The sequence below is a fragment of the Lytechinus pictus genome, chromosome 6 (assembly GCF_037042905.1).
Source record: "Lytechinus pictus isolate F3 Inbred chromosome 6, Lp3.0, whole genome shotgun sequence".
NCBI lineage: Eukaryota > Metazoa > Echinodermata > Echinoidea > Temnopleuroida > Toxopneustidae > Lytechinus > Lytechinus pictus.
In genome coordinates, this window is record NC_087250.1 from 9,951,179 (window position 1) to 9,978,412 (window position 27,234).

At 34.9% G+C, this 27,234-nt stretch overlaps 1 protein-coding gene across 1 annotated transcript; it reads right to left on the reverse strand.

The window, feature by feature from the left end:
• Positions 1 to 396: 396 nt before the first annotated feature.
• On the reverse strand, positions 397 to 21,205 carry LOC135154502 (uncharacterized). Its single transcript, XM_064100739.1, has 13 exons — positions 21,055 to 21,205; positions 18,926 to 18,976; positions 18,125 to 18,175; positions 17,383 to 17,433; positions 9,471 to 9,521; positions 8,836 to 8,886; positions 8,153 to 8,194; positions 7,310 to 7,351; positions 6,456 to 6,512; positions 5,851 to 5,892; positions 3,004 to 3,045; positions 2,712 to 2,768; positions 397 to 2,267 (listed from the first exon to the last, which is right to left on the reverse strand). Exons 1-13 carry the CDS (start codon positions 21,203 to 21,205, stop codon positions 2,182 to 2,184), a joined length of 774 nt encoding a protein of 257 aa, XP_063956809.1. The 3' UTR covers positions 397 to 2,181.
• Between the last annotated feature and the right edge of the window lie 6,029 nt (positions 21,206 to 27,234).

Sequence of the window (27,234 nt, forward strand, 5' to 3'; positions counted from 1 at the left end):
AGCGACCGCACGAGAAATTTTTGCATTTTTAAAAAGCAAAATTTGGCAACTGTAAGCACTTTCACTGCGTTATTTTTATTTTGAATGATGTACTTGTATTCATCATAAAAAACCACAAATAGTGGGGGACATTTGATATTGCGTCCGCCCCCTTTCCAAAAAGTGAGGGGGACGCGATCCTCTGTCCCCCCACCCCCTGGGATTTCCGCACATGCAACCGCGTACCATCGATCTGAGTTATAATGAGTGTGTACTCTCCGGATAGTATCCCTGTGATATTTGCAACCCGGATTTGCTAGTAATTTCCACTTGATATACGTTTGATTTCGACGCATTTTTTTTGTACTTCTATTTCAAATAAAGAACAAAACAAAACATTTTTTTCTCTTTGCGGCCGATAAAGTATATTTCAGTTAACAGTGACTCCATATAATACATTACATGAAACATTTAAAAAATCATCTTCGAGAGACAAATATGAATACACAAGCAACATCCGAAAAATCACCTTTTAACATACTGTTACACTGCAGTTATCAAAATAATAACTGAATATTAAATATATCACAAATTTGTCTCAAAATTACTCGATTTCATTACGATGCCATTCCAGTATGAATGTGTACACAAAGTCAAAGCCATGAATTATGAACTCGCAAAAACTTTAACCCCATGATTTCGCCATTTAACCAAGGGGGTCCTAAATTTGACATTACCCGCAATTGCAGACAAACTGAGCACTACATTAAAGAATATTTGTCCACTGCTACCACACACTGCACAATAACGTGTTTCAAGATTTCAAAATATCATTTCATTTCCATTTCGAGTACATATCAAATACAAATGAAATATAACTACAAATCAAGTACAGATCAATCAATAAGAAATGTGCAATATAATAATTTCAGAAGCCCAACACAAGCTTATAGAAAAGAGTGTCAAATGTATATGGAAATGAGGGGATCCACTAAGAAGCACTTCTTGTAGAGCGTGGATGCTGTCTAACTCATGAATAACATAAATACAAGTTTTCAAAGGCTTTCACATAATCAAATTGTACGGCGATGACCGTTCTTGGGAATTTGAACGTGCACAAAACCTTTACCATTTACCAAGTTTGCGAAAATGCCAATCTATCCTTATTCTCTCCATGACTTTTTTTCTAGGCATGTATTGCTTTTGATATGTTCTCCCCCTCCTCTAACACTAACCTATAAATCCCTAGTAACATTGCATGCACACCATTTTAGTATAGGATTGCAGTTCTATTTGCAATTACCATCGTGCTTGCTGGCCTCTTTCGTGCGTTTTAAGGGATCTTGATCACTTTGTTCTCATTTTAAAAATGCTCACTTTGGTTCTTGGAACTGGGCTAAGTATAAGGCTTTCGTTTGTAGTGTAAAAGTACTAGTCCACAAGTTTCAAAAGTATCACACATTTTAACAATTCTGATGCAAACCAAAGCTTGGAAATAAATGAGGGTTGGTTTGAATGATCATTTGTATAGAGCGAATACATGAACTCTAGATGAACCCAGTGTGACCTACGGAGCAGGTTTACACAACAAAAGGTAGTCCACACAGCCAACGGACATTTCGAATTTGAGAAAACTGGGCACAATCTAAAAGCGTCTCAGAGACGCCAAATTAAACTGATGAATCGTTAAATGTGTCTAAAATGTTTTTCATCCTTTATTGTGGTGGTTTTCAAGGTTTTTGAGGACAAATACAAGTACTCACACACATATTTTTCAGCTTAATTTGAAATCTTATTTTTCTTTTTTCTTTAAAGATAATGCCAAGTACCCTTCAATCATGTCTTGCGTGGAGCGTTGTGGCCCAGTGGATTAGTCTTCTGACTTTGAAACAGAGGGTCGTGGGTTCGAATCCCAGCCATGGCGTAATCTCCTTCGGCAAGAAACTCATCCACATCGTGCTGCACTCAACCCAGGTGAGGTGAATGGGTACCCGGGAGGAAGGAATTCCTTGAATGCTTGAGCGCCTAGGTTGCTCAGCTAAAGCCGGGGTAATAATAATAGCAGGGCCCGCTGGTAGAACAGTTTTCGAAACTGAAGTGGCTACCCTGGGTAAATATACCTATATTATTATTATTATTATTATTATTATTATTATGTCAATGTTGATAGTCCAATCACCGGAGGTGGTGAAATAATGATATCTACTCGTGAGGGGAACTATACGATTCAGTCATCCTTTCGAATTCATCAGTTATTCCTTGAACATATCCTTCAAGATCTCCTTCATCTGAAAGATAAGGGAGAACAATACTCACATGGAGTCACTATTATCGTAATCACAATTAACACTTTTGATAATGATAGAAATGGGATTTTTTTATTGATAGTCTGTTGTAACATATTCTTAGGTTGTCTGTTTTATTGCAGAACTCCCCATTTTTGCTCAAAATGTTCATATTATCTATTATCTACGAGTATTCTTATTTACTTACTCTCAGTTTGCGATCATGATATCTAAAAATCAGCCAGGTCAACATCTCTCGTTTCAATTTTGTACCCTCAATGGAGTGTATCATAAATAGTTCGTAAAGAGTTTTCCATGGTCATTAGATCACTCTGACGATATTTAGGGGTTCACGGTCAAAATATCAACACCACAATAATAAATCAAGCTATCAATGTACCAAAATGATATAACGACACAATATTACAAATTTGACACATTTCTCACCATATTTCTTCCTAAATTCCGAAAGTCTCGATCTTGTTTTAGCATGAGCGACATCAACTGTAATTTGGATTAAACAGGAATTTACAAATGCAATGAACTGGAAATTCAAGAGGAAAAAAGATGGGCTAGGATGGGGTGGGGGTATTATACTTATTAGTTCAAACATCATTTAGGAAGGGCTCTTAAACAAAAGAGAGGAAGATATAAATGCTCACAAAAAAGAAAGTAAAATCAATCTACGATAATCGAATTGTTTATAGAACAATACTAAACATATCCAAACTGAAGTCACCTGTTTCGTTCTCAGGAGGCAAAGCATACTCAGCATCATCATCTACGTTTCAAGAAAAAAGAGAAACGGAATAAGTGATAAGTGGAGCGTTGTGGCCCAGTGGATTAGTCTTCGGACTTTGAAACAGAGGGTCGTGGGTTCGAATCCCAGCCATGGCGTAATTTCCTTCAGCAAGAAACTGATCCACAGTGTGCTGCACTCAACCCAGGTGAGGTAAATGGGTACCGGTAGGAAGTAATTCCTTAAAAAGCTGTGTGCGCTATGAACGCCTAGCTTAGCCGGGTAATATAGCGCCTTGAGCACCTAACAAGGTGGATATGTGCGCAATATAAATATCCTATATTATTATTATTATAAAGAGAGCAGTATGGATAACTATAACGTGATAATTATGTTGGTTTATGTCTGACAGTATATATATATATATATATATATATATATATATATATATATATGTGTGTGTGTGTGTGTATCACATATACATACATGTATATTACTGTGAAAGAAATGAATATGCATATTTCAATAAGATTTTCTATTCTATAGAGTTTGTCGGAACATCAGTGCCCAGTCCAACGAAGAGCTGCGATCGATCTGATCACTCGCATCTATGGATAACCAGTAGTGTCACCATCTAAACTTCATGTGCGACATGAGTGATCAACATAATATATTTTCTAGATACATGTACGCAGTATTTTCCTAGTTATATCCCTCGTTTTCTTGAATATTCAAAAATTTTCTCTTTGTTGACAAAGGACATTGGACATAAGGGCATATTTCCTGTAGAATTTTTGGATTTTTAAGTTGATGGATTTCCATATAGTTTAAGTTGACTGGATCAATCGTAATTCTTTCGTAAGGCGGGGCCCAGGTGTTCTTTTTCATATAGGTTTCAAAACATTATACCATGGATGAATCTTTTGTCACTTCATTAGAATGAGAAAAAAATATTTTGGGGCATATTTTCAGTGTTCAAAGGGGAAAGTCGTGTATTATTTTGTTACATTATATTTCTTGGTCGCATTACCAGTAGGAAGATCTCGACAGCGTTAGTGATCTCGACTTTCAAATGCTCATAACTTTTTATAGCTTGACCAGTCTTGCTCAAAGAATGATTGATCTTCTTCTTGATTATTTTTTTCTGCTCTAACAAGCTTACTTGCTCCATGGGTTTAATTTTCGTTTGATGGAAGCCACTTCAGCATAGAAGATAAGAACGGGTTTATCGTAAATCTGAGTAGTAACGCGCATAATCTTGTATATTGAAGAACAATATTTGATTTGATTTGATTTGTTTCACATTCCACAAAAACATACATCTTGATCATAATTATGAAAACATGACAAAAAATACATAGCTGTAGTATTTTACAAGGCAATACAATTGCGTGAAATATGTGGAACCTATTAAAAAGCAAAGCTTGTAGACATATAGGTTCCCAGAAGAAAATAATCAAGGATTAAAAACTCCTAACGCAATGAAGCGAGATAAATCAAATAAAAAGTTATCAGTACATTATAAAGAGTTCTACATGATAGTCACTCCAGCAAGGCGCTTATACACTAGCGTAAGATTGTAAAAGAAATATTTCCAGCCTACATTTAAAATAATATAAAGAGGGCGCCTGAATTATATGAGTGTCTAAATTATTCCAAAAGGAAGGCCTTGTAAAAGCAAATGATTTAAGGGCAAGAACAGTGCGCACTGGGTAAATGTGGAAATTGTGTGCTTGTCGAGTTGGGTAGGAATGGATTTCTTGATTTTAAACAAGCAAATCAGAGAATACACTTGGTAATTCCTGTTTATTTAGTTGATACATAAATATACCAACAAAATAATAATATAAATCGGTTACTTTCAATAACTTGTTTGGATAAAATAGCGGAGTAGTATGAGCCAGAAAGTCAGATGAAGAAATTATTCTCACGGCTCTTTTTTTAAATTTTAAGTATGGATTCAAGTTTTGTCTTAGAGGCATTTCCCCAGGCTAAAATTCCATTATTCAGATATGGTAACAATAAAGTAGAATACAATAATTTCAAAATGTGATGCGGAAAATCAGATTTGAGTTTATTAATGACTCCAAGATGAAAGAATTTCTTTTAAAACGAACGGATATTCATTGAAAAGAAAATAACCGAAAATGTAGTTCAATATTGTCGATTAGACAAGACCACATATTCTTTACCAAAAAAAGCTAAAAAGAATATAAAATATCAAAGACTATTAGATTCTTTGGCTAAGGCATGCTATAGTAGGATTGGTAGCAGTAGAAAAGTTCTTTATCTGTACAACCTATATACACGTTAGCCGTGTTCAGACGCAATCTGTTTTGGTGGGAATAAAGTCGGATCAAAGAAGGGCTGGAGGAAGACCAGTCAGAGTATAGTAAGGTAGGAGGAAATTGCAGAGTTGTGTCCGTCTAGACAGAGGTCATGTGCTTCATCCTACCTAGCTAATCCTGTTTTTTTCCAGGATCACGACTAGCCGGTCCGAGTAAATTACCCGTGTGGATGTACGTAGTAGCTGTACTCGGAGTGTCTATGACCTTACGACCTCCCGTAAAACTTCCGGGGTCAAATTGCCATGATGATGATTGCCGCGTTTACACATTGCCCCGTCTCGCGGGGCAGACCCGAGATAGTTTTGAAAGTTCCATTGATGTTTGTATCCATTGGGTTTATCGTGGAATAAAGCATCGTTAAAAGTTATATTAGTAACTAGATTTGAACCTCATAAATATAAGTCTACCATCAGAAATATCAAAACTAATCTGGCAAAACAAAAATAGTAATAACAGTAGTATTACAAATGTTATAAGCAATAAAAGAAATCCGCATCACCTGTACCGGAACTGAAATCTGAATTCATAGAGTAGCCGTCCTCTGCGTTCCAAGAAAATAAAACCAAAGAGAAGTAATATTAACAGGACAGCCAATTACTAGGATTAGCTATAAATATCTGAAAAGAAATATTTACCGGATTCATGTATGAGAATTGAAAAATCCACAGTTGAAATACAGAAAAGATTATAGTTCTTATATGGTATATTGGGAATTAATCAGTGGTGTAACAGGCGGGGATAGGCCGCTCCCCCCCGTCGAGATAATTTATAGGCACTCATTTAGGGCCAACTTTAAAGAACATTCATTTTGATTCTTTGTTCCTTTATGTGTAACGCTAAATATGAACAAGATGACAATCAATAATTTATTGTTCAAAATAGAATTCTGCAACGTATCATTCAATTGAATATAATTGGTAAAAAACGTACTCGCGTTTTCGGGATAAAATACAGTATATCGTGTCTACTGAAGAAAAAAGTGAAAGTGGACCCCCCCCCCCCCCAAAAAAAAAAAACACCCCAAAACATGAGTGAAAATCAATGTTTCATTTTATATCAAAGCATGCAACATTGTTCATAACGCTCATATGTTATAGTACTTACCTGGATCAGCAAGCGGTGGTCTGTCTTGGATCACAGGTGGTTTTATGATACCAAAAACTGATAATAGGGGTGTACAGACAGAAAGTGAGTCATTTTGGCAAAAAAAGAGGAAAAAACGCAAATGTCACAACTTGGAAACAAATCAATCTCCTGACATTTTACATGTTATAAATAGCGCGCTTTTCGAAAATATCTGGCACAACGTAAACTTTACTAACTTTACTAATAGGATATCATGGTTAATTGTATTGAACAGGTTGAAAGCCTCGGAAAGTCCAGGAATAATGCAATAGTATGTAAATGTTGATCAACAGCATGTGATAATGTATCGATGCATTTCGCTACGAATTTGAAGTTGATTTTCCCGGGATTACAATTACTTTTAGAATAGCAAAATCGATTAAAGGGTTGTACAAAGTGTGAAACGAGTCATGAAAAAAAAATGTAGGAGAGCCCCATATTTGGAGCCCCATATTTTTTTCAGGAACAATAAATAATTCAAAGCATGAGTCGGTGGTGTATGCCGCAGTCCATATTCCTCGGTCACCCAATGCGCGCGTGGTAATTTATAGGCTCTCATTTAGGGCGACTATTCAAGAACATTCAGTTTGCTTCTTTGGTCCTTGCTTTATGTGTAACGTTAAAGATGAAACAGATGACAATCCATAATTTATTGTTCGAAATAGAAGTCTGAAACATATCGTACAATTGAGTATCATTGGTAAAAAAAAAAACGTACTCTCGCTATCGGGATAAGATTATGATATCGTGTCTACTGAAAGTGGAAGTTGACCCCCAAAACATGTGAAAATCATGCAACATTCTTTATAACGCTACTATGTTGTAGTACTAACCTGGATCGTCAAGCGGTGGTCTGTCTGGGATCGCAGGTGATTCTATCATGTTTATAATAGCAAAAATTGATAAGAGGGGTGTACAGAAAGAAAATGAGTCATTTGGGAAAAAAAATAAAAAGTGCAAAAAGTCACAACTTGGAAACGAATCAATCTCCTGACATTTTACATATTATAAATAGAGCGCTTTTCGAAAATATCTGGCACAACGTAAACTTTACCAACTTTACTAATATGATATCATGGTTAATTGTATTGAACAGGTTGAAAGCCTTGGAAAGTCCAGGAATAATGCAATAGTATGTAAATGTTGATCAATGGCATGTGATAATGTATCGAAGCATTTCGCTACGAATTTGAAGTTGATTTTCCCGGGATTACAATTACTTTTAGAATAGCAAAATCGATTAAAGGGTTGTACAAAGTGTGAAACGAGTCATGAAAAAAAAAATGTAGGAGAGCCCCATATTTTTTTCAGGAACAATAAATAATTCAAAGCATGAGTCGGTGGTGTATGCCGCAGTCCATTCCTCGGTCACCCAATAAGCGCGTGATAATTTATAGGCTCTCATTTAGGGCGACTATTCAAGAACATTCAGTTTGCTTCTTTGGACCTTGCTTTATGTGTAACGCTAAAGATGAAACAGATGACAATCCATAATTTATTGTTCGAAATAGAAGTCTGAAACATATCGTACAATTGAGTATCATTGGTAAAAAAAACGTACTCGCGCTATCGGGATAAGATTATGATATCGTGTCTACTGAAAGTGGAAGTTGACCCCCAAAACATGTGAAAATCATGCAACATTCTTTATAACGCTACTATGTTGTAGTACTAACCTGGATCGTCAAGCGGTGGTCTGTCAGGGATCGCAGGTGATTCTATCATGTTTATGATAGCAAAAATTGATAAGAGGGGTGTACAGAAAGAAGGTGAGTCATTTGGGCAAAAAAAAGCGCAAAAAGTCACAACTTGGAAACGAATCAATCTCCTGACATTTTACATGCGCACAATAGTTTAAAAAGCGCTTTTCGAAAAAATCTGGCACAACCTGAAGGGTAGTCATAGTTGGTGTATCCCCCACACCTCGCCTACCCGATCCACTTCTGACAATTTTTTTATTCAACTACAAGAATATTCATTTTGCTACTTGTCCGCTTGTTAAGTGGTACAAAAAGGGGTTCATGCCCTTTTGAGACAACATATTTAGTCATAGTGTTCACTAATTATAATAATAATAATAATAATAATAATATTATTAATAATGATAACAACAAAAGCGTTGATAATAGCATTAAAAAATCAATGGCAGTGACAAAGAAAAAATACCTGAGAAATTACTTCATTTTATTTAACAATGAAGCTCAAGCCCTGATCATAATCAACGTGGATTTTCCTTTTTCCATGCCTTATAAGGAAATTAAATTAATCAAAATTTAGTAAAATAAATCAATACATGGTGATATTTTTTAAAGTAATTAGAAATAGAAGAATAGAATTCGACTGAAAAACAGGTTCATACCTTGGTGAATAGGTGATGGTGCAGATGGTAGTGAGGACCGGATTGCAGGAGCTTTGACAATCATAAAAATCGAAAAGAGGGATAGACAAACACTGAGTCAATTTGAAAAAAAATCCCGAAAAGCAAAAATGTCACAACTCCTTAAACGGCACCCAACATAATTATGTAATCTCAACGGAGAGCCCTTTTCAACCCCCATCCCTACCCCTTGCTTGCCGAATCCACATCTGATAGTTTCTTGATTTAACGAGAATATTCATTTTCCTACTTGTCTGTTGGTTTAACTGTACACACACAAAAATTTCATGCTTTTGAGATTACATGCTAGAGGTAGTGTCCACTATCAATAGCAATAATAACAACAACAACAATACTAATAGTAATAATAATGATAACAAAAGTTATGACAATGTTAATAATAATGATAATCAGCGACAGTTACAAAAAATACGTAAGAAGTTATTAATTCATTTTATTAAACAATTAAATTCAAGCATTCGTCGTAATACTTGATTGTTCGCTTATGTTCCAAGCTTTATAAGAAAATCGAATTAATTCATATTTAGTGAAATAAATCGTATACATCATTTTTTTCGAAATAAAAGAAAATAGAAAAACAAAGAACATGTACATACCGCTGAGGTTAGGTGATGTCGGGGGTAGTGCTAGGGGCTGGATTGCAGGAGCTAAAAAATGATAAAAATCGAAAAGGATAAAGAGAAAGTGAGTCAATTTGACAACTGTCAAACGGCCCCGCCAAATGTATATTCTCAACTGAGAGCGCTTTTCAGAACTATCTAGCATAACGAACACTTCAAGGCAGGAATATGTGGTGCATCTCCCCCACCCCATCCCTTAATGCTTATCGGATCCACATCTGATAAATTCTTGATTCAACTAGAATATTCATTTTTTCTACTTGTACATTGGTTTAATTGTACCAAAAAATAATACTTTTGAGATAACTTGCTATTGGGTAGTGTTTACTATTAATAAATAATAATAATAATAATAATAATAATAGCAATGATATATAATAACAACAATAACAATTCATACTAAGATTCAGCGGCAGTGACAAAAAAGAAAATACCCGAAGCAATATTACTTCATAATATTGAACATCAAATAATTTAGCTCAAGCACTCGTCTATTATGTTGATCGTTCGCTTATGTTCCATGCTCTAGAAGAAAATTGAATTAATTCAGATATAGTGAAATAAATCGTATGCATCATTTTTATCGAGAAATTGAAAATAAAAGAACCGAAATCGACTAAAGACCATGTAAATACATGTACCTCTGAGGTTAGGTGATGTCGGGGGTAGTGCTAGGGGCTGGATTGCAGGAAAGTCAGGTCCAGATTTGAGAAAAGTAGACTGCCTTAGGCAAATCGTGTTAATGCTGAGTTGAGAAGTGTTTTAGCATAATTTGAGGGCGCTGTGTCCAAATTTGCTGTTTGCCAACCTTGATTTTGATGTTAAAACCTCAAATTGGCAAAAACAATATGGCCGCCATTCTACACCCATTTTTACTCTATTCTGACCCCCAAAACTTGTAACAAAATGTTTATCAACGATTTTTGTTACTATTTGATCTCAGGAATAGCATACTAAAGTCCACCAAAATTCGGATCCGGGAAAGTGGTTATTTTCAAGATGGCGTCTAAGATGGCCGCCATCAACTGAAAATTACTTTATCTACTAACAGTAGACACCTTTTTTGGTGCATACATGTATTCAGTGGTGTATGGGGTAAAAGGAAATAGTGAAGATAAGCACTCCAGGTTACCTGAAAATCAAAGATTGCGTAAAAATAGCTGTCATGGCCTAAAAATTCACACTTCTTCTATTACCTATTTTAGTGTCTTTTATTTGGGCTTTATTCATTGGTGATTTTTAAGGGTGAAGAAGTAAACCGGGACAAATTACAAGGACGGTCAACGGTCCACTATGTCCAAAAATTCAAGATGGCTTTCAAAATTGAATTCTAAAATAGCTGTTGTTATCTAAAAACCCTAAAACTCGACATAGTTTGTTCAATATCTGCCTTAGGGATGTGATGTTGGTGTCTAACCCATCGTTTAATGGGTCAAGAAATACGGTGAGACAAGTAGCAAAGATAGTCAATGGTCCTCCATGTGTAAAAATCCAAGATGGTTTGCAAAAATGGAGTATAAAATGTCTGTCGTTAATTACAAACCGACATAGTTTATTTAATAACCGCCTGGAGAATATGATTTTTTTAGTATAACGCATGGTTTAAAGGGTCAAGTATTAGATTGGGACAAGTTACAAGGACAGTTGGTGGTTCCAGTATGTCCAAAAATCCATAATGGTTTCCAAAAAAGGAGCCTATATTGGCCGTTCTTACCTAAAAACTGACATAGTTTGTTTAATATCAGCCCGGGGTATATGATTATGTTGTCTAAACCTTAGTTTAAATGGTCAAGTAATACATTAGGATAAGTTACGAGGGCAATCAATGGTCTAAAAATCCAAGATGGCTTCCAATTAAGGAGTCTAAAATGGCTGCTGAAACTTAAAAATTGACATAATTTATTTAGAATCCATATGGGAGATATGATTTTGGTGTCTACACTATGGTTTCAAGGGTTAAATAATATTTTTTGATTAGTTACAATGGTATGAAGCTGCCCATTTTACCTATTATTTAAAGATGGCTTTTAAAATGAATCTAAAAGACTTCCATCACCTAAACATAGTCATAATTAGGCGAACAAAATCTACACTTTTGTGGTTTGAAGGCTGAAATAATAAATCGGGACAAATAAAAAGGATGGTCAGTTTTTCTTTTCGTCGTGAAAAGTCTAAAGCGACTTCTAAAATTGCGTAAAAATGACTGATGTTCCCTAATCCGTAGGACAGTTCTAAGCACATAAATGACATGTCTTGAAATTTTTTAAGGTGACAGTGTACCTTAGATTTTAAAGTTTGCTTTTCGGATGTTTACTTATTGTTGCACCACCATCTAATTACGTCACAAAGTCTTGTAAAACATATTTTCACGAGTCTTAAAAACAGAGACACCAAAATAGTGGCACTAGATGGTTTATGATGTAAATTTTGAAAAAAAAATTTCTTCATTTTTTTACAAAATGGACAACGATGTATCCATGTAATTGGTCTTCACCTGTATCATTTGAACCTTAATACCATGAGAAAGACATAAAAATGCTTATAGGTAGATAGTATATGCACTTTGCAGCCAGATTTTTAATAAATAATTATTTTTTATATAGGCCATCATCTTTTTTTGCAGAACTGCACCATTGATAAACCTTGAATTTTTTCAATGTAATTTTTTCCCTTTGGAACCATGATTTTTTATATGTTTTATTTTATTCTCGGTAGACCCCAAAGTTATTTTTACCAGGTGTGTATATTATGAATTTGGACAATTTCAAAGATACAACGTCCAGACGTCCATTATAGACGTCATTTTGGAAGGTTATCTTTCATTCTCTGACACACTCACTGACTATCTTGTAAACCTGTCCAGAATTGCATTAAAACAAAGGCGCCAACAAATGTGCTATGATGACCGACTGCAGCTCTTAAATTGGCAATGTCTACATTCTCGCCGTAAATATTGTCTTATCTCTTATGTTGTGAAGTCATTGTTCCGTGTAATTGAATGTACTACTGTTGGGCGTGTCATTTCGGTAAATACTCGCCGAACTGATGAGGTGAGGTTCGTCCACCTCCGTGCGCGGACTCAGCGGTTGCATGGTTCGGCAATCAATGCATTTCCCCGTTATTTGGATGAGCTCCCGGAGTCCTTGCGCACGGGGGTGGTCGAGACTTCCTATGGCTTGTAGCGCTTGGGCGTTACCTCCGCCAGCGCCCGATTTAAGCAAGTTGTTTAGTGTTTAATCCTTAAAAATTGTTTAGTGTTTAATTCCTTAGAAGTTAAGTCTTATTTTAAGTATTATTGTATAATTTTGGGTGCGTTCATAATTCCTTTGCCTGTGTCACCTTTTCCTTTCCCACCTCTCCCCCCCCCCTCTCTCTCTCTCTCCCACTCTCTCCTTACCTTTCTTTTTGTCACTTTCATTCAGCTTTCTTAATTCTCTTTCCCCGTCATTTCCACTCATTTTCAATTACAAGTAACTAAATTTATTTATGTATTTTATTAATCGCATGCTACACCCCTTTATATTATGAGTATTTTATTATTGTTTAGTTATTAATATATATTGTAAATCAACCATTGGAATTGGGACAGAAGGCTTCATGCCACAGTAATTAAGTTAACTTTTTCTGTCCCTGGCGTTCCAATTGTTGATATTTCTTATTTTGTATTGTTCACATTGAAATGTATTTTTGAATATTATTTGCCGAATAAATAATAATAATAATAATAATAATAATAATAATAATTCATTATTTGCCTTGAAAGCTTTTTGATGATTTTGATTTTGAGTATTTACTTTATTTTTGGAGTTGATGGTACAACGGCTGCCGTTGTGGACGCTATGCTGGATTTCCAGGTAACCTTGACGACCTTTTGTAACCATAACCTGTCTCAATAGATTTTATTTAATCCTAACATGCCTAAGTTTCATGAAATAGACATCTATACCCTAAAAATTGTGACATTTCAAAAACTTAACCTCGGTTAAGATTTGATGTTGACTTCGCCGCCGCCATGGTCATCGCCGCCGTCGGAAAAGCGACGTCCATGTCTTGCTTCTGCTATGCAGGCAAGGAAAAAATGACGGACACGTCAAAGATATCACAATGTGAATATGCCAGCATCGCCCCAAAATTATCAAACATTTGGCCATATTATTGATCAATCAGCAGCTGTGAATCATGGCAGCCATCTTGGAATTAAAGATGGCTGACAAATCAATCGGACACATTATGTTTGCAACCCTGGGTATCAAAAATAGATCCCAATTTCTGGAAAACAATCACCCATAAAAACAATTTAATGAGGGAAACTGCGTTAAAAATGCCGCCATTTTTTGTTTTGCCGATTTGAGGATGAAAACGTCAGAATCAAGCCTGGCAAACAACATTTTTGGATTCAGCACCCCTGAACTACCTTAAAACAATTGATAAATCAGCATTAACACAAAATGCCTAAAGCGCTTTTTTCTGAGCACATTTTTTAAAATCTGGACCTGACTAGGAGCTTAAAAATAATATTTATTTATTTATTCAAATATATTTATTCAGGATGACGAGATCAGTTAAAAACTATTTTACATCATGGTCCTGACATTAAAAACATAAATACATGTAAAGAATAATATATTTAAGATAAGCTAAAAATCAAAGTAATATCTAAAAAATGTGCTTAAAGAAATACAATGCAATACAAGAAAATTTACAATATATTATACAAAGAAATAAAGTAAATATAATTAAATTTAAGTATTTAACAACGAATTAAAGTACAATATATAGAGACAAAGTATATGAATTAATGGTTACAGAACTATATAAAAATCGATAAAAATTAGGATAATAAAAAATATTCAGAAGTTAAACACTGATATGAGATAGAAATTAAAAAAAGTGGTATAATTTACATAAAAGTATGAGAATACATAAACAAATTGTGTTTCATGTATTTATGAAGCAAACTGAATTATAATTTAAAAAAATGATATATAATAAATTGTAACGAATAACTACAAAGATATAGGTACTATAAGAAAGAAAACAATGTTTGGATCGAAGTGTATTTGAACAAAATGGTATATAAAATGAACATGAGGCTGCATATTGGGGTTTGGGTTACAATTTCTTTCATTAAACAATTAAAACTGTCAGGTAATGTAGTACATATGAACTGCACATCAGGGTTTTAGAATTAATTTCTTGTATTTGAATTTAAAATTATCGGGTGATGTTGCATTTTGGAGACTGGGTGGAAGCTCGTTCCATATTTTAGCATCAGCATATTTAAATGATTGTTTGAATAATTCTAGCTTAGGTTTAGGGATTATTACATTTAAAGATTCGGCGTTTCTTGTGTTAAATCCATGGCGGGCACAATACATCTCAATTTCATCACATAATCGTCCAGGACCAGTGCCATTAATGCATTTGTACATAAGTGTTGCAAGAAAGTAGTTGCGTCTTTGTTCAATGTTTGGCCACGACAATTCCGTCATTAACTTAGTTCCATTGTATTTCTCATAATCAAAGTTTTTCGTGACTATTCGTGCTGCTCTTTTCTGTGTTCTCAACAACTTCTTTTTGTAAACTTCTGGGCAATTACCCCATACAGAGCATGCATAATCATAGCATGGTTGAATTGTGGATTTATAAAATATGTTCAATAAGTTAGAGTTAACAAATTTACTAAGTTTGGCAAGAATATGGACTTTGTATGCGACAGATTTACAAAAATCGAAAAGAGGGATAAACAGAAGCGAAACAAACGGCCGCAACATATATATATATATATTGTGAATTAAGAGCGCTTTTCAAAACTGTCGGGCATAAAGAACACTTCAATGGAGGAATAGGTGGTGCTTCTACCCCCCCCCCCATATATGGAAGAGCTCACTTGCAAAAGGGGTTAAGTCAATTATTCATTAAATTTGACTTTTTTGTCTCAATGTATAGATTTTTAGTAGCTCTGTAAGATGATACCAAAGAAAAGTTGAAATTCCCATTGAAAAGTGATATAAAATGGAACAGAAAAAATACTTTTTTCAAAAGGGGTTAGGTCCATTTTAGTTTAGTTGCAAAAGGGGTTAGGTCCATACATATTTTTTTTTTGGACAAGAATATTTACAAAAATATCAAGATAGGTGGATTTCTTTTATACCCAATTTTATTTTCTAATGGTAGGGTATCATAACAATTTAGTTTCGCATAATAATATTGAAATATGGGAGAATAAATAAATGATTTTCTTGGAGTGGACCTAACCCCTTTTGCAAACAAACTATTCTAAAGAGCTAATTTGTCAAAAGGGGTTAGGTCCATTGTTCATAATTCTTTTATTGTTTCTGTCTCAAATCCTAAAAATTTTTAGTCGTTCTGATGAAAGCAACGAAAATTTTAAATTCCCATGAAAAAATGAATAAAAGTGGCAAAGAAAAATAACCTTTTTTAATCAAAATAGATTCGATTCATTTCACTTTACTTGCACAAGGGGTTAGGTCCAGAATGATAATTTTTAAAAGAATATTTAGAAAAACAAGTGGAATGCCTCTGGCGGTCTCACCTGCATCACGCGATTCAATATAGCAGAAGTGCTGATTTTGAAAACTACTGTAACTCGCACAAGATGTTCAGTGATACTTGGTTACTCTTATTTCCACGTTTTATGAACTAGACCAATACACTTACAAAGATATTATGGTAATTTAACAAATACCCCGAACGTGGCCAAAGTTCATTGACCTTACATGACCTTTGACCTTGATCATGTGACCTGAAACTCGCAAAGGATGGTCTGTGATACTTGATTACTATTAGGTCCAAGTTTCATGAATCAGATCCATAAACCTATAGAGTTATGATGGTAATTCAACAGATACCCCAAATGCAGCCAAAGTTCATTGACCCTAAGTGACCTTTGACCTTAGTCATGTGACATGAAACTCAAGCAGGATGTTCAGCAATACTTGATTAACCTTATGGCAAAGTTTCATGAACTAGGTCTATAAACTTTCTAAGTTATGCTGTAAGTTATGCTGTCATTTCTAAAACTAAAACTTTCTAAAAAATTATGTTATACGAAATGTTATGTTCACATTATAGAGGAGTACATCATGACAATTTAGTTTCTCATAGTTTCTCATAAGAGTATTGCAATAAGGGCGAACAAAAAACATGGTTTTTCTCGAATGGTAAAGTGGACCTAGCCCCGTTAGCAACTAAACTCTGAACTCTTCATATGCACATACACACACAATTATATATATATATATATATATATATATATATATATATATATACATACATGTATATATAATATATATAATATATGTAATATATAATATATAATATATATATATATAATATATATATATATATATATATTCTCAAATGAGAGCGCTTTTCAAAACTGCCTGGGGTAACGAACACTTCAAGGCAGGAATATGTGGTGCATCTCCCCCACCCCCACCCCTTAATGCTTACCGGATCCACATCTCACAAATTGTTGATTCAACTAGAATATTCATTTTTCTACTTGTACATTGGTTTAATTGTACCAAAAAATAATACTTTTGAGATTACTTGCTAGGGGGTAGTGCTCACTATTAAAATATAAATAATGATAATAATAATAACAATGATATGTAATAAAAACAATAATAAAATTCAGCGGCAGTGACAAAAAAGAAAATACCTGAGAAATTATAACTTCATTATGTGAAACATTAAACAATTTAATTCAAGCACTCGTCTATTATGTCGATCGTTCGCTTATGTTCCATGCTTTAGAAGAAAATTGAATTAATTCAGATTTAGTGAAATAAATCATATGCATAATTTTTATCGAAAAATGGGAAATAAAAGAACCGAAATCGACTAAAGAACATATACATACCTCTAAGGTTAGGTGATGGCGGGGGTAGTGTTAGGGGCTGGATTGCAGGAGCTGAAAAATAATGAAAATCGAAAAGAGGGATAAACAGAAAGCGAATCAAACGGCCCCGACATATATATTCTCAATTAAGAGCGCTTTTCAAAACTGTCAGGCATAACGAACACTTCAATGGATTAATAGGTGGTGCTTCTCTCCCCGCAATATATACATGTGTATATATATATATTCTCAATTGAGAGCGCTTTTCAAAACTGTCAGGCATAACGAACACTTCAAGGCAGGAATATGTGGTGCATCCCCCCCCCCCCATCCCTTAATGCTTTTCGGATCCACATCTCATAATTTCTTGATTCAACTACAATATTCATTTTTCTACTTGTACATTGGTTTAATTGTACCACAAATGATACTTTTGAGATTACTTGCTAGGGAGTAGTGCTCCATATTAATAAAAAATAATGATAATAATAATAATAATAATGATATGTAATAACAGCAATAACAATAATAATAATTGTATTCACACTAATAATAATCAGCGACAGGGACAAAAAGATAATACTTGAGAAATTATTACTTTATAATATTAAACATCAAGCACTAGTCTTTTATGTTGATCGTTTTCTTATGTTCCATGCTTTCGAAGAAATTGAATTAATTCAGATTTAGTGAAATAAACATTATTTTTGTTGAAATAATGGAATATAAAAGAATCAAAATCGACTAAAGAACATGTACATACCTCTGACGCTAGGTGGTGGCGGGGGCGGTAACCGGGACCGGATTGCAGGAGCTTAGAAAAATTTTAGAAATCGAAAATAGGGATAAACAGAAAGCGAATCAAACAGCCCCGACATATACATATTCGCAATTAAGAGCGCTTTTCAAAACTGTCGGGCATAACGAACACTTCAATGGAGGAATAGGTGGTGCTCCTCTCCCTGCAATATATATATATATATATATATATACATATATATGTATGTATATATATATATATATATATATATATATATATATATATATATATATATATGAATACATGTATCTATATGCAGCAATGGAGATACACACCTGAAAGTCGACCCTGAGTCAACCGACTTGAAGTCAATTTACTCAGGGTCATGTTCAGAAATTTTGCTTTTCGGATCCACATCTGATAAATTCTTGATTCAACTAGAATATTAATTTTTCAACTTGTACATTTGTTTAATTATACAAAAAATAATACTTTTGAGATTACTTGCTAGGGGGTAGTGCTCCCTATTAATAAAAAATAATTATAATAATAATAATAATGATAATTATATCCATACTAATAATAATCAGCGACAGTGACTAAAAGAAAATACTCGAGAATTACTTCATAATATTAAACATCAAACAATTAAGCTCAAGCACTCGTCTTTTATGTCGATTGTTTGCTTATGTTCCATGCTCTAGAAGGAAGTTGAATTAATTCAGATTTAGTGAGATAAACATTATTTTTGTTGAAATAATGGAATATAAAATAATCGAAATCGGCTAAAGAACATGTACATACCTCTGAGGTTAGGTGGTAGCGGGTACGGAAACCAGGACGGGATTGCAGGAGCTTAGAAAAAAAATTAAAAGTCGAAAATAGGGATAAACAGAAAGCGAATCAAACGGCCCCGACATATATATATATATTCGCAATTGAGAGCGCTTTTCAAAACTGTCGGGCATAACGAACACTTCAATGGAGGAATAGGTGGTGCTTCTCTCCCCGCAATATATATATAGGGGAAGGCGGGGTAAGTGTTGACACTTTTTGCATTTTGCATGTTAAAATTGATATGACTAATAATATTGTAGAAATAACTAGGCCCGGGACGAATGTCAATTTTACCAGTCGATTAGTTCTTTAAAAAAACAATCGAATGTTCGATTGTTCGTTGGAAATCACGTCTTCTAGGCCAATAGTTGACCTACTTGTGACGACCGCCCGAATAGGGTTTTTCAATTATTGAACATCTAGGGTAGAGTACTATCTGTTCCTTATGAATCAAATTGGGCCTTTTATTCCCCCTTCTCCTTGATTTCTATTTCAAAAGAAACTATATGAAATGAGATTAAAACTTTCACTTCATTGTTCCACTGAAAAACAGGGTTATGTAATGGGTCATCAATACATGACACCACCACAATGTCTGACTCATTCATTATTGGCCGGGGGGGGGGGGGGGTGGCTCAACTTGCCCCTATGCTCAACTTACCCCGCCTTCCCCTATATATATACACAACAAAAAAAGTAAGTCCCCCTTGAACAAACATCAATAATTTCCGAACCAATGCGAGTTTTTGATATATTTGTACATGAGCGTGTAGGTAATTTTATAAGCTACCCTCTGAGGAAATGTTATGGAAGTATTTTACGTCATGCTTCAGTGAGCACCGTCAGAAGGAAAAAATGTCACTTTTCATAAGTCACAAACCAAAAATCATGACTTTGATGCCATTTGATTGGAACTGATTCCACATTCTCATCATAAAAAATAGTCAGGCGGCTTGTAAAAGGAACTTTCTAAAAGACGATACGATTTTTTGGCTAAATTTCACGGTTGAATAAACACAAGTCCAAATTTGCCATAATTGGATTTTTTTACACATTTTCATCAATAAAAATGATAGACTATGATGACAGTTATTTTTGTGAAGAGTACATTCAACAATATTCATCGTTTCACGGTTCAATGAACATTTATTGAAAACAAAAAATACGATTTTCAAATATCATAGGCAAGTACCGTTTCATTTTGGTAACTGAAACTGATCTTTTATCAACTTTTTCGTTATGTTCATGACCAATTAAGATGCTTCAATGAGTCAAAGGCGTTTAATTAAACATTCACGCTTGAATAAACACGTGGAATGTGATTAGCTCTTTTTTCCGTTATCGGAAAAAATGCAACTTGTAACTATGGATATCTGTCACAAACCTCCTTGCATGGTTCATAAGTAACCCCTTATTCAATATGGGGGAACTTTTTCAAGGCTGTCTTTAGCAATGTCATTTGGCAGTAATCTTTATCAACCTATGGGCAGAATTCTGTGCAAAAATGAAATCGATTTGTTTATCTAAGGATAAATGAGCACGCATCAAACTGAGAAAATGGGTATTTTCAATGCCACAGACTCATCTTAAAGGGTAATAAGGTGAATATTGGGGGCAAATTCGGTTTCAAATGTGACTTTAATTGCTGTTGTTTTTATCATCCATCATTTCTATCACCACACACTTACCAAACTTAACATTTTCATGGTTGAGCGAGCACAATCGAAAACTAAGGAATGAATACTCTTTATACTGCATAACTGTATTCTTTTCCTAACAATTTTTCATGATCAGTTTAATTTATGGACAAATCAGTGGTGGATCCAGAATTTGAAAATGAGGGAGGGGCCTATAATCGGGGGAGCCACCGACATTTTCAAATTTTAATATGACCTAACAAGTTATTGATGATACTGTCACATTGAAAATACATTTTATTTTATTTATTTATTTGTCCTTTTTTTGCTAAACTATTTAAACTTATCTTGTACTCTAGCCAGGTTGCAAAGAGACAGGAATTTGATTTGATTCTTCAATGAGCAGAACCTCTTTAATTTAGGTTGCCATCGATGACCATAGCTAATTGAAATAGTTACTTTTGTCCAGGGCAGTGGATTTTTCCATGCCGTGCTTGGATAGGTCCCTTTTGTCCCAGGTAGGAATCCATTCCTTTTGACCAGCTGCTTGGGATAGTTTAGGGCAAGGGTGTGTGTGCAGTAGTTTTCCATTAGGTTTGGCAGACACCATTTTTAACTTCGGTGAGCACACAGCTTATGTGCAGTTCTGAAGCCAGTAGAGAATTTGCTATTTTCTTTTGCTTACCATTCTGAAGGCATATCTCTAGGCTTTTTTTCTTTTGGAGCAGCCTTATTTTCCAGTTTGTGAGCTGCTAATCTTTATTACCTGCATGAGGTCAGAAAGCAGTTTTTAAATCATTTTTTTGCCTGTTTTGCTGAAACTCATCACTGGTGCCAAGTTGGGACGTAATTCCCCGAGACTTCTGGTTATTGAAGCCGAGCACTTCCGAAAGTCGCGAAGGACGCCGAGATTCCCCGAGAGTTACCGAACAAGACTTTGGTGACGTATACACGTGATTGTTTGTCGAACTGAAGCAGGAATATATGAACTATGAACACTGATGAGAATGATAATCTGATGGACATTAATAGTTTAGAAACTTGATTTTATAAGGGAACTTTCAAGATATGTTGCTTTTTATTTTATCTCCTTGACTGATGTTGAATATAAATACTTGTGTTCGTGGATGGATCAATACAGGATCCTCACAGTTGATGTAAGTGCTGAGATGAGGCAACCGATGTTTAAAAGGGAAAGAAGACAGTTTTAACAAAAAAAAACTGATGATAACAGCGAAGTTGATATTATATTTGAATTTATGATGTTCTTGGCGAAATGATAAACTGCATGGAGTTCGCAGTATTGTTTGAAAATGAAATGTTTTATAATGATATGTGATTAGAACAAAGGGTCGAGAAGCTTTTGACTTAAGTGTTATATTGGTTATATTATATTTGAATGTGAGTCAGGTTATGAGTGGATCAGTACAGGATCCTTCATAGTTAGAGTGAGTGGTGTTATTGAAAAATAAAACAATTGTTTTGATGATATGTTAAAGATAGACAAACTTTGAAACAGGTCGATCAAATGTACATTCAGTTGTAAAGATATATATATATATATATATCAGTTTTGGGTGTCTCGAGACAAGGTAAATTTGAAGTGGAAATAAATGATATCTTTTTGAGAATCTACATTGTATTTTTTTTTTGGTCCTGAATTTTATCAGAAAGAAACAATTTTTATTTCTAATTGTAAACCAACAAAATTATACTGAAATAAATTGTAAATAATATCATACTGAATGGCACAAGTTTGACGTGAGTTTTATTTGAGTATATCCATGTGACAGATACTACCAAAATCCCTATGATGAAACGTCACAATACAGGGGCCGCGGAACGGTTTTCAAAGTGCGGAGGAGGGGCTGATCCAAAAGTGGGGGCTGACCATGCAAAAAATTACAATCGTATGGTCATTTTTACATTTTTGTACATGGTTTTGGAAAAAAGTGGGGCCCCACCCCCGCTTCCGCGGCCCCTGTGATATTGTGCTCACTCAACCATGAACATACGATATCAAAATTGTGTGTGGAGTGGCTAAATGATGAATAGCAAAACAGCATAACACCATAAAATTCACCTAAAATCAACTTTTGCCCAACTTTGTATTTGCACAATCTGAAAAACGACTCTTGTGACTTTCAAAAATGGTCATTTTTAATTCAATCTTTAATTACTCAAGCATGAATCAACCGATCAATTTCATTTGCTTAATGAGTGTAGAAAACCACCTACGAAATATCATATCTCAAAATAACTCCGTTCAAAAGTTACAGTAATTTGATATAGGGGGAACTTACTTTTTTTGTTGTGTATATATATATATATATACATATATTCTCAATTAAAAGTGCTTTTCAAAACTGTCGGGCATACCAAACACTTCAAAGCAGGAATAAGTGGTGCATTCCCCCCCCCCATCCCTTAATGCTTACCAGATCCACATCTCATAATTTCTTGATTCAACTACAATATTCATTTTTCTACTTGTCCATTAGTTTAATTGTACAAAAAAAATCATGTTTTTTGGCTGTTAGTCGCTGGTCTGTTCAGGATTGCAAGAGCTTTGAATAATTATAATAAAAATGGAAAAGAGGGCTAAGTTTGGATTTAAGTTTGGTTTAATCTCATCTCAACTATGAAATATGATAGTACAAAGGAAATAGGTAAAAGTTTATAGTATATAACTAATAATATTTAAAAAAATATATATATATATAATTATTAAATATGAAATACATGTAAAATATTCTCGATAAGACATTCTGTAACTGAGTGTCTTTTTTTGTTCCAACATAAAGCAGAGCCTTGGATGGAGAATGGAGAAGCGCGAGCTTATTTTGTTTTTATTTTCCGACCTGAAATTTGACATTTTAAGCACGTTTTAAATATGACGAACAGGATATGTATCCCAAAAATCCACACGAGCGCAAAGCGCAAGTTTCCTCTTTTATTTAGAACTATAGATACGGGGCATTTTAAACACATTTTGACGCATGGGTGTCGATCACGGGGGGGGGGGGATGGGGGGGATATATCCCCCCAATATTTCAAGTGGGGGGGATGTCCTGTATTATCATCCCCCCCCAATAATTCAGGGTAGAAAAATTGTAATAATGATGATGAAAAAATGAAAAGTTTGATAATGGTGAGTATAGTGATGATTAAAGTATGCCATCAATCAATTTGTTTCCCTCGCAATTTGTGTATATTGTTATTAAATAAAAACATTCTTTTCCAGGACTTTTAAACAGATGGTCGGAGGTTCAAGATGAAAAAGAATGAAATGCTTATGCATCTGTTTTCAATATACTTCCTCGCACTTCGAATTATTATTTTATGTGCAATAGTATGCTTTTTTCATGACTACTTAAAGTGATTGCCACATTTCAAGGTCTTAATATAAAACATTTCTTGTCCATGCTTATGTTGGCTTTAGTGAGATACGTCTGCTCTCCATGAATTCCTAGAATCAGTCCTTAAAATGTCCCTTTTTCTGATCTCAATATAAAAAAAATTTCAGGTCGCGCTTCGCGCTCGCATCATTTGGTTAATGAAATATGTATGGTCCTAGTGAATTCCTACAAACAAGCTTTAGAATGCAGGCGCGTAGACAGGGGGAGCGGTGGGGGCGGTCGCCCCCCCCCCCAAAACGTCCCCAAAAAGAAAAAAAAGGAAAAAAGGAGAGGAGAAAAGGAAAAGCGAAGGGAAGAAAGGGGAGAAAGGTAGCTTTGTGGGTTTTTCCTTTTATTCTTCAATTTTTTTTCCAAAAAGAGAAACTCCTCCACTCTTGCTCTAAATTTATATATATGAATTTTGCTTCCGCGCTGCGCGCGGATAAATGACAATATTGCAGTTCCACCTCAGCTATACGTGTTTCTTGCCAGTTCAAGTTCAAATGTATACATGAGGGCATGGAATTAGAGTAAGGTTAGGCCGAAGTGTATGAATTTATCTTTTTTTTCAAATTGATCGCGCAACTTCTGGTCAGGTCGACTCCAGGCGGGTCAAATCTTTGTATCAATTTCTGCCGTCACCTCCACTAGGCAACTTCTCCCGCTTTTCAGCTCATTACTTAACAACCATAATTTGGGGGCAAACAGGTTTCTAATAAAAAAAAGAAGGTATAAAATTCGTGTCGTATCAAATAAAAAAGTACAATATTTTTTTAAATCAAATTCTAGTAAATTTCATGTCATCTCCCTGCACATTCATCTCCTGTCCTATTTTGCGCCCTCAGTTTGAAATTTTGAATGACACTTAAGTTTCTTTATCGTTCAAAATGAAGCGCTTCAAGATTAGTCAAAGACATTATACATCATCCTTGTTATATAATTTCAATAAATCACAGAAGTTTCAACTTTTTGAGCGGTATTTTCCATGTAATGAAGTTCAATAATCTTAGAAAATCAATTGAATTAGAGCCGATGGTTATAGAGATATCTGCATTTGATGAAAAGGCCGACCTTTAAAATTTCAGAGTTTCATTGCTCTGCGCGGGGAAGAATATCTTCCTCCCGGCATATCTTCTTCTCCTCTGTTTTGCGAGTTAAAGATATGCACGTGGCTAAATTGTAATAAAATCTTATCTTTCCGAGGGAAGCATTCAAAATGCATTAGCTTCCGCGCTTCGCGCGGGGTAATTATTATTATAATTTTCTCCATTTTATCCTTTTTTGTCCGTTCACAATCACTTTTGAAAACAAGTTCAAAATCACAATAGAGTCAACTGAATTGGAGCTGATACAGGTACTAGAAGACAAGATAGACGGCTCCTTTTCATTTTAATTTATGAAACGCCGAGAGCTTCGCGCTTCGCGCGGGAGGGGGAAACTCCCCCTCCCTGCACCCACCCCCTCGGGAGCGCGATTCGCGCACTCTGTAAGTGTTGGCCCGCTTCGCATGCATTTACCGCCCCCTCCAAAATGAAATCCTGGCTACGCGGTTGTTAGAATGCCCCTTTTCAGGTCTTAATTTCCTAAATTTTCAACTCGCGCTTCGCGCTCGCAATATTTGATTATTGAGATGCGTATGTTAATAATCATGATTACAATGACTTCAAGTGTTTCATGTTTAATTCTAACAAAATCAGCAAGCGCTTAGCACTCGCATTAGATGACTGTGGTGAGATATGAAGTGGATTCCTTAAATATAGTCCTTAAAATCTCCCTGTTTGGGGCCAATATATACAAAAAATTCAGCTCGCGCTTCGCGCTCGCATTGTTTAGCGAGACAGGTACGTATCATGATTACAAAAAGTTGATTATAATGTCCCTTTTACGTCCGAATATCAAAAAAATTTAAGCCCGCGCTTCGCGCTCGCATTATTTCATCTGTGAGATACATATCTGTTTAATATATGGCACTGTCCTTAAAATGTATATTAGGTCAGTATAGCTGGCAACTGAGCGCGCTTTGTACGCTCATAAGTGACTCAAAATTTTTGCTGGTGCCCCCCAATGCCATGACCCACGGTACGCCACTGGGCTTACTTGTAACACAAATTGAATAAAAAAAAAAAAACTATATAAATACAGTACACTGCAACAATGAAGGAATTTCCAAGAGCACCATGCATATCAACCACTCCCAAATGTCCTAACTTGTGATTTTGTGGGGGTAATATCGAAAGATCCCCATCCACATGAATATTTGTATCAATCATCCCCCCCAACCAAGAATACCGATCGACACCCATGAGATTTTGTCATTGAAATGATGGTGTATCTTCCCGTAGAAATTATGCGACAGCGAAGAGTTTATTCGAAGAAAGGGACGATTCAAGGGCGTTTTATCGGAATTCATGATAAGGATATGTATCAGTGGAGTACAGATAAGGGAGGGGGCTTGGGGCATCTTGCCACCCCCTCGAATTATTCTACACCAAGAAAAAAAAGAGTCAAGGAAAAAAGGAAATAAAGAAAGAACTTTGGAATCGTTCTCTGAATTTTATGTCAAATCTATCACAATATTATACTTTTGTAATAAAAAATGTTTATGTTTTGTTCGCACGCCTTGCAACTTTATATAAACTTTACTCGATACGCCGTATCTGACTCCTTTAAGTTTTTTGTGGCACATTTTCCCACTGCATATGTATCAAGTAAACCAAATGAGAGCGCAATTTGTTTTTACATTCATGACTAAACGGCGACATTTTAAGAACTTTTTGTAATAATGATAATAAGAATACCAGTGCGAATCGCGAGCTGAAATATTTGATAAACTGTCATGAAAGGGGATATTAAAGAAGTTTGTTAGAATTCATATAAAATAACCCATTAATCTTATTGTGGTATTCAGACCAAAAGAGGGATATATTTTAAAGAACAGAGTGTATAGAAACCATATTGAGGAAAAATACTTCATACATCAAATTATTCGAGTGCGCTTTGCGGGCAGAAAAAATGTAATATCCACTCCACGAAATGGGAATTTTTACCGAGCACTTCTTGCGCTGCTCATAGGCGATGCAAGTGCGAGCGAAGCTTTTAGAAAGGTACATGAAACTTTTTTTTTCCTTGTGTTCCTTTCACCCTATTTTCACAACACATTTCATTTATTTGTCCTCTTACGAACTCCCTATATTATCTCCTCTCCTTTCCCATTTTTCTTTTTCCTACTCCATCCTTTTTT

Excerpts from the sequence above, each read along its gene's own strand:
- LOC135154502 (XM_064100739.1), bottom strand. The coding sequence starts at position 21,205 with ATGGTGTCTGCCAAACCTAATGGAAAACTACTGCACACACACCCTTGC. Across the intron at positions 6,513-7,309 it reads ACCACCGCTTGACGATCCAG|TTTTTGGTATCATAAAACCA; the intron begins GTTAGTACTACA and ends CCCTATTATCAG. Across the intron at positions 3,046-5,850 it reads AGATTTCAGTTCCGGTACAG|ATGATGATGCTGAGTATGCT; the intron begins GTGATGCGGATT and ends CTTGAAACGTAG.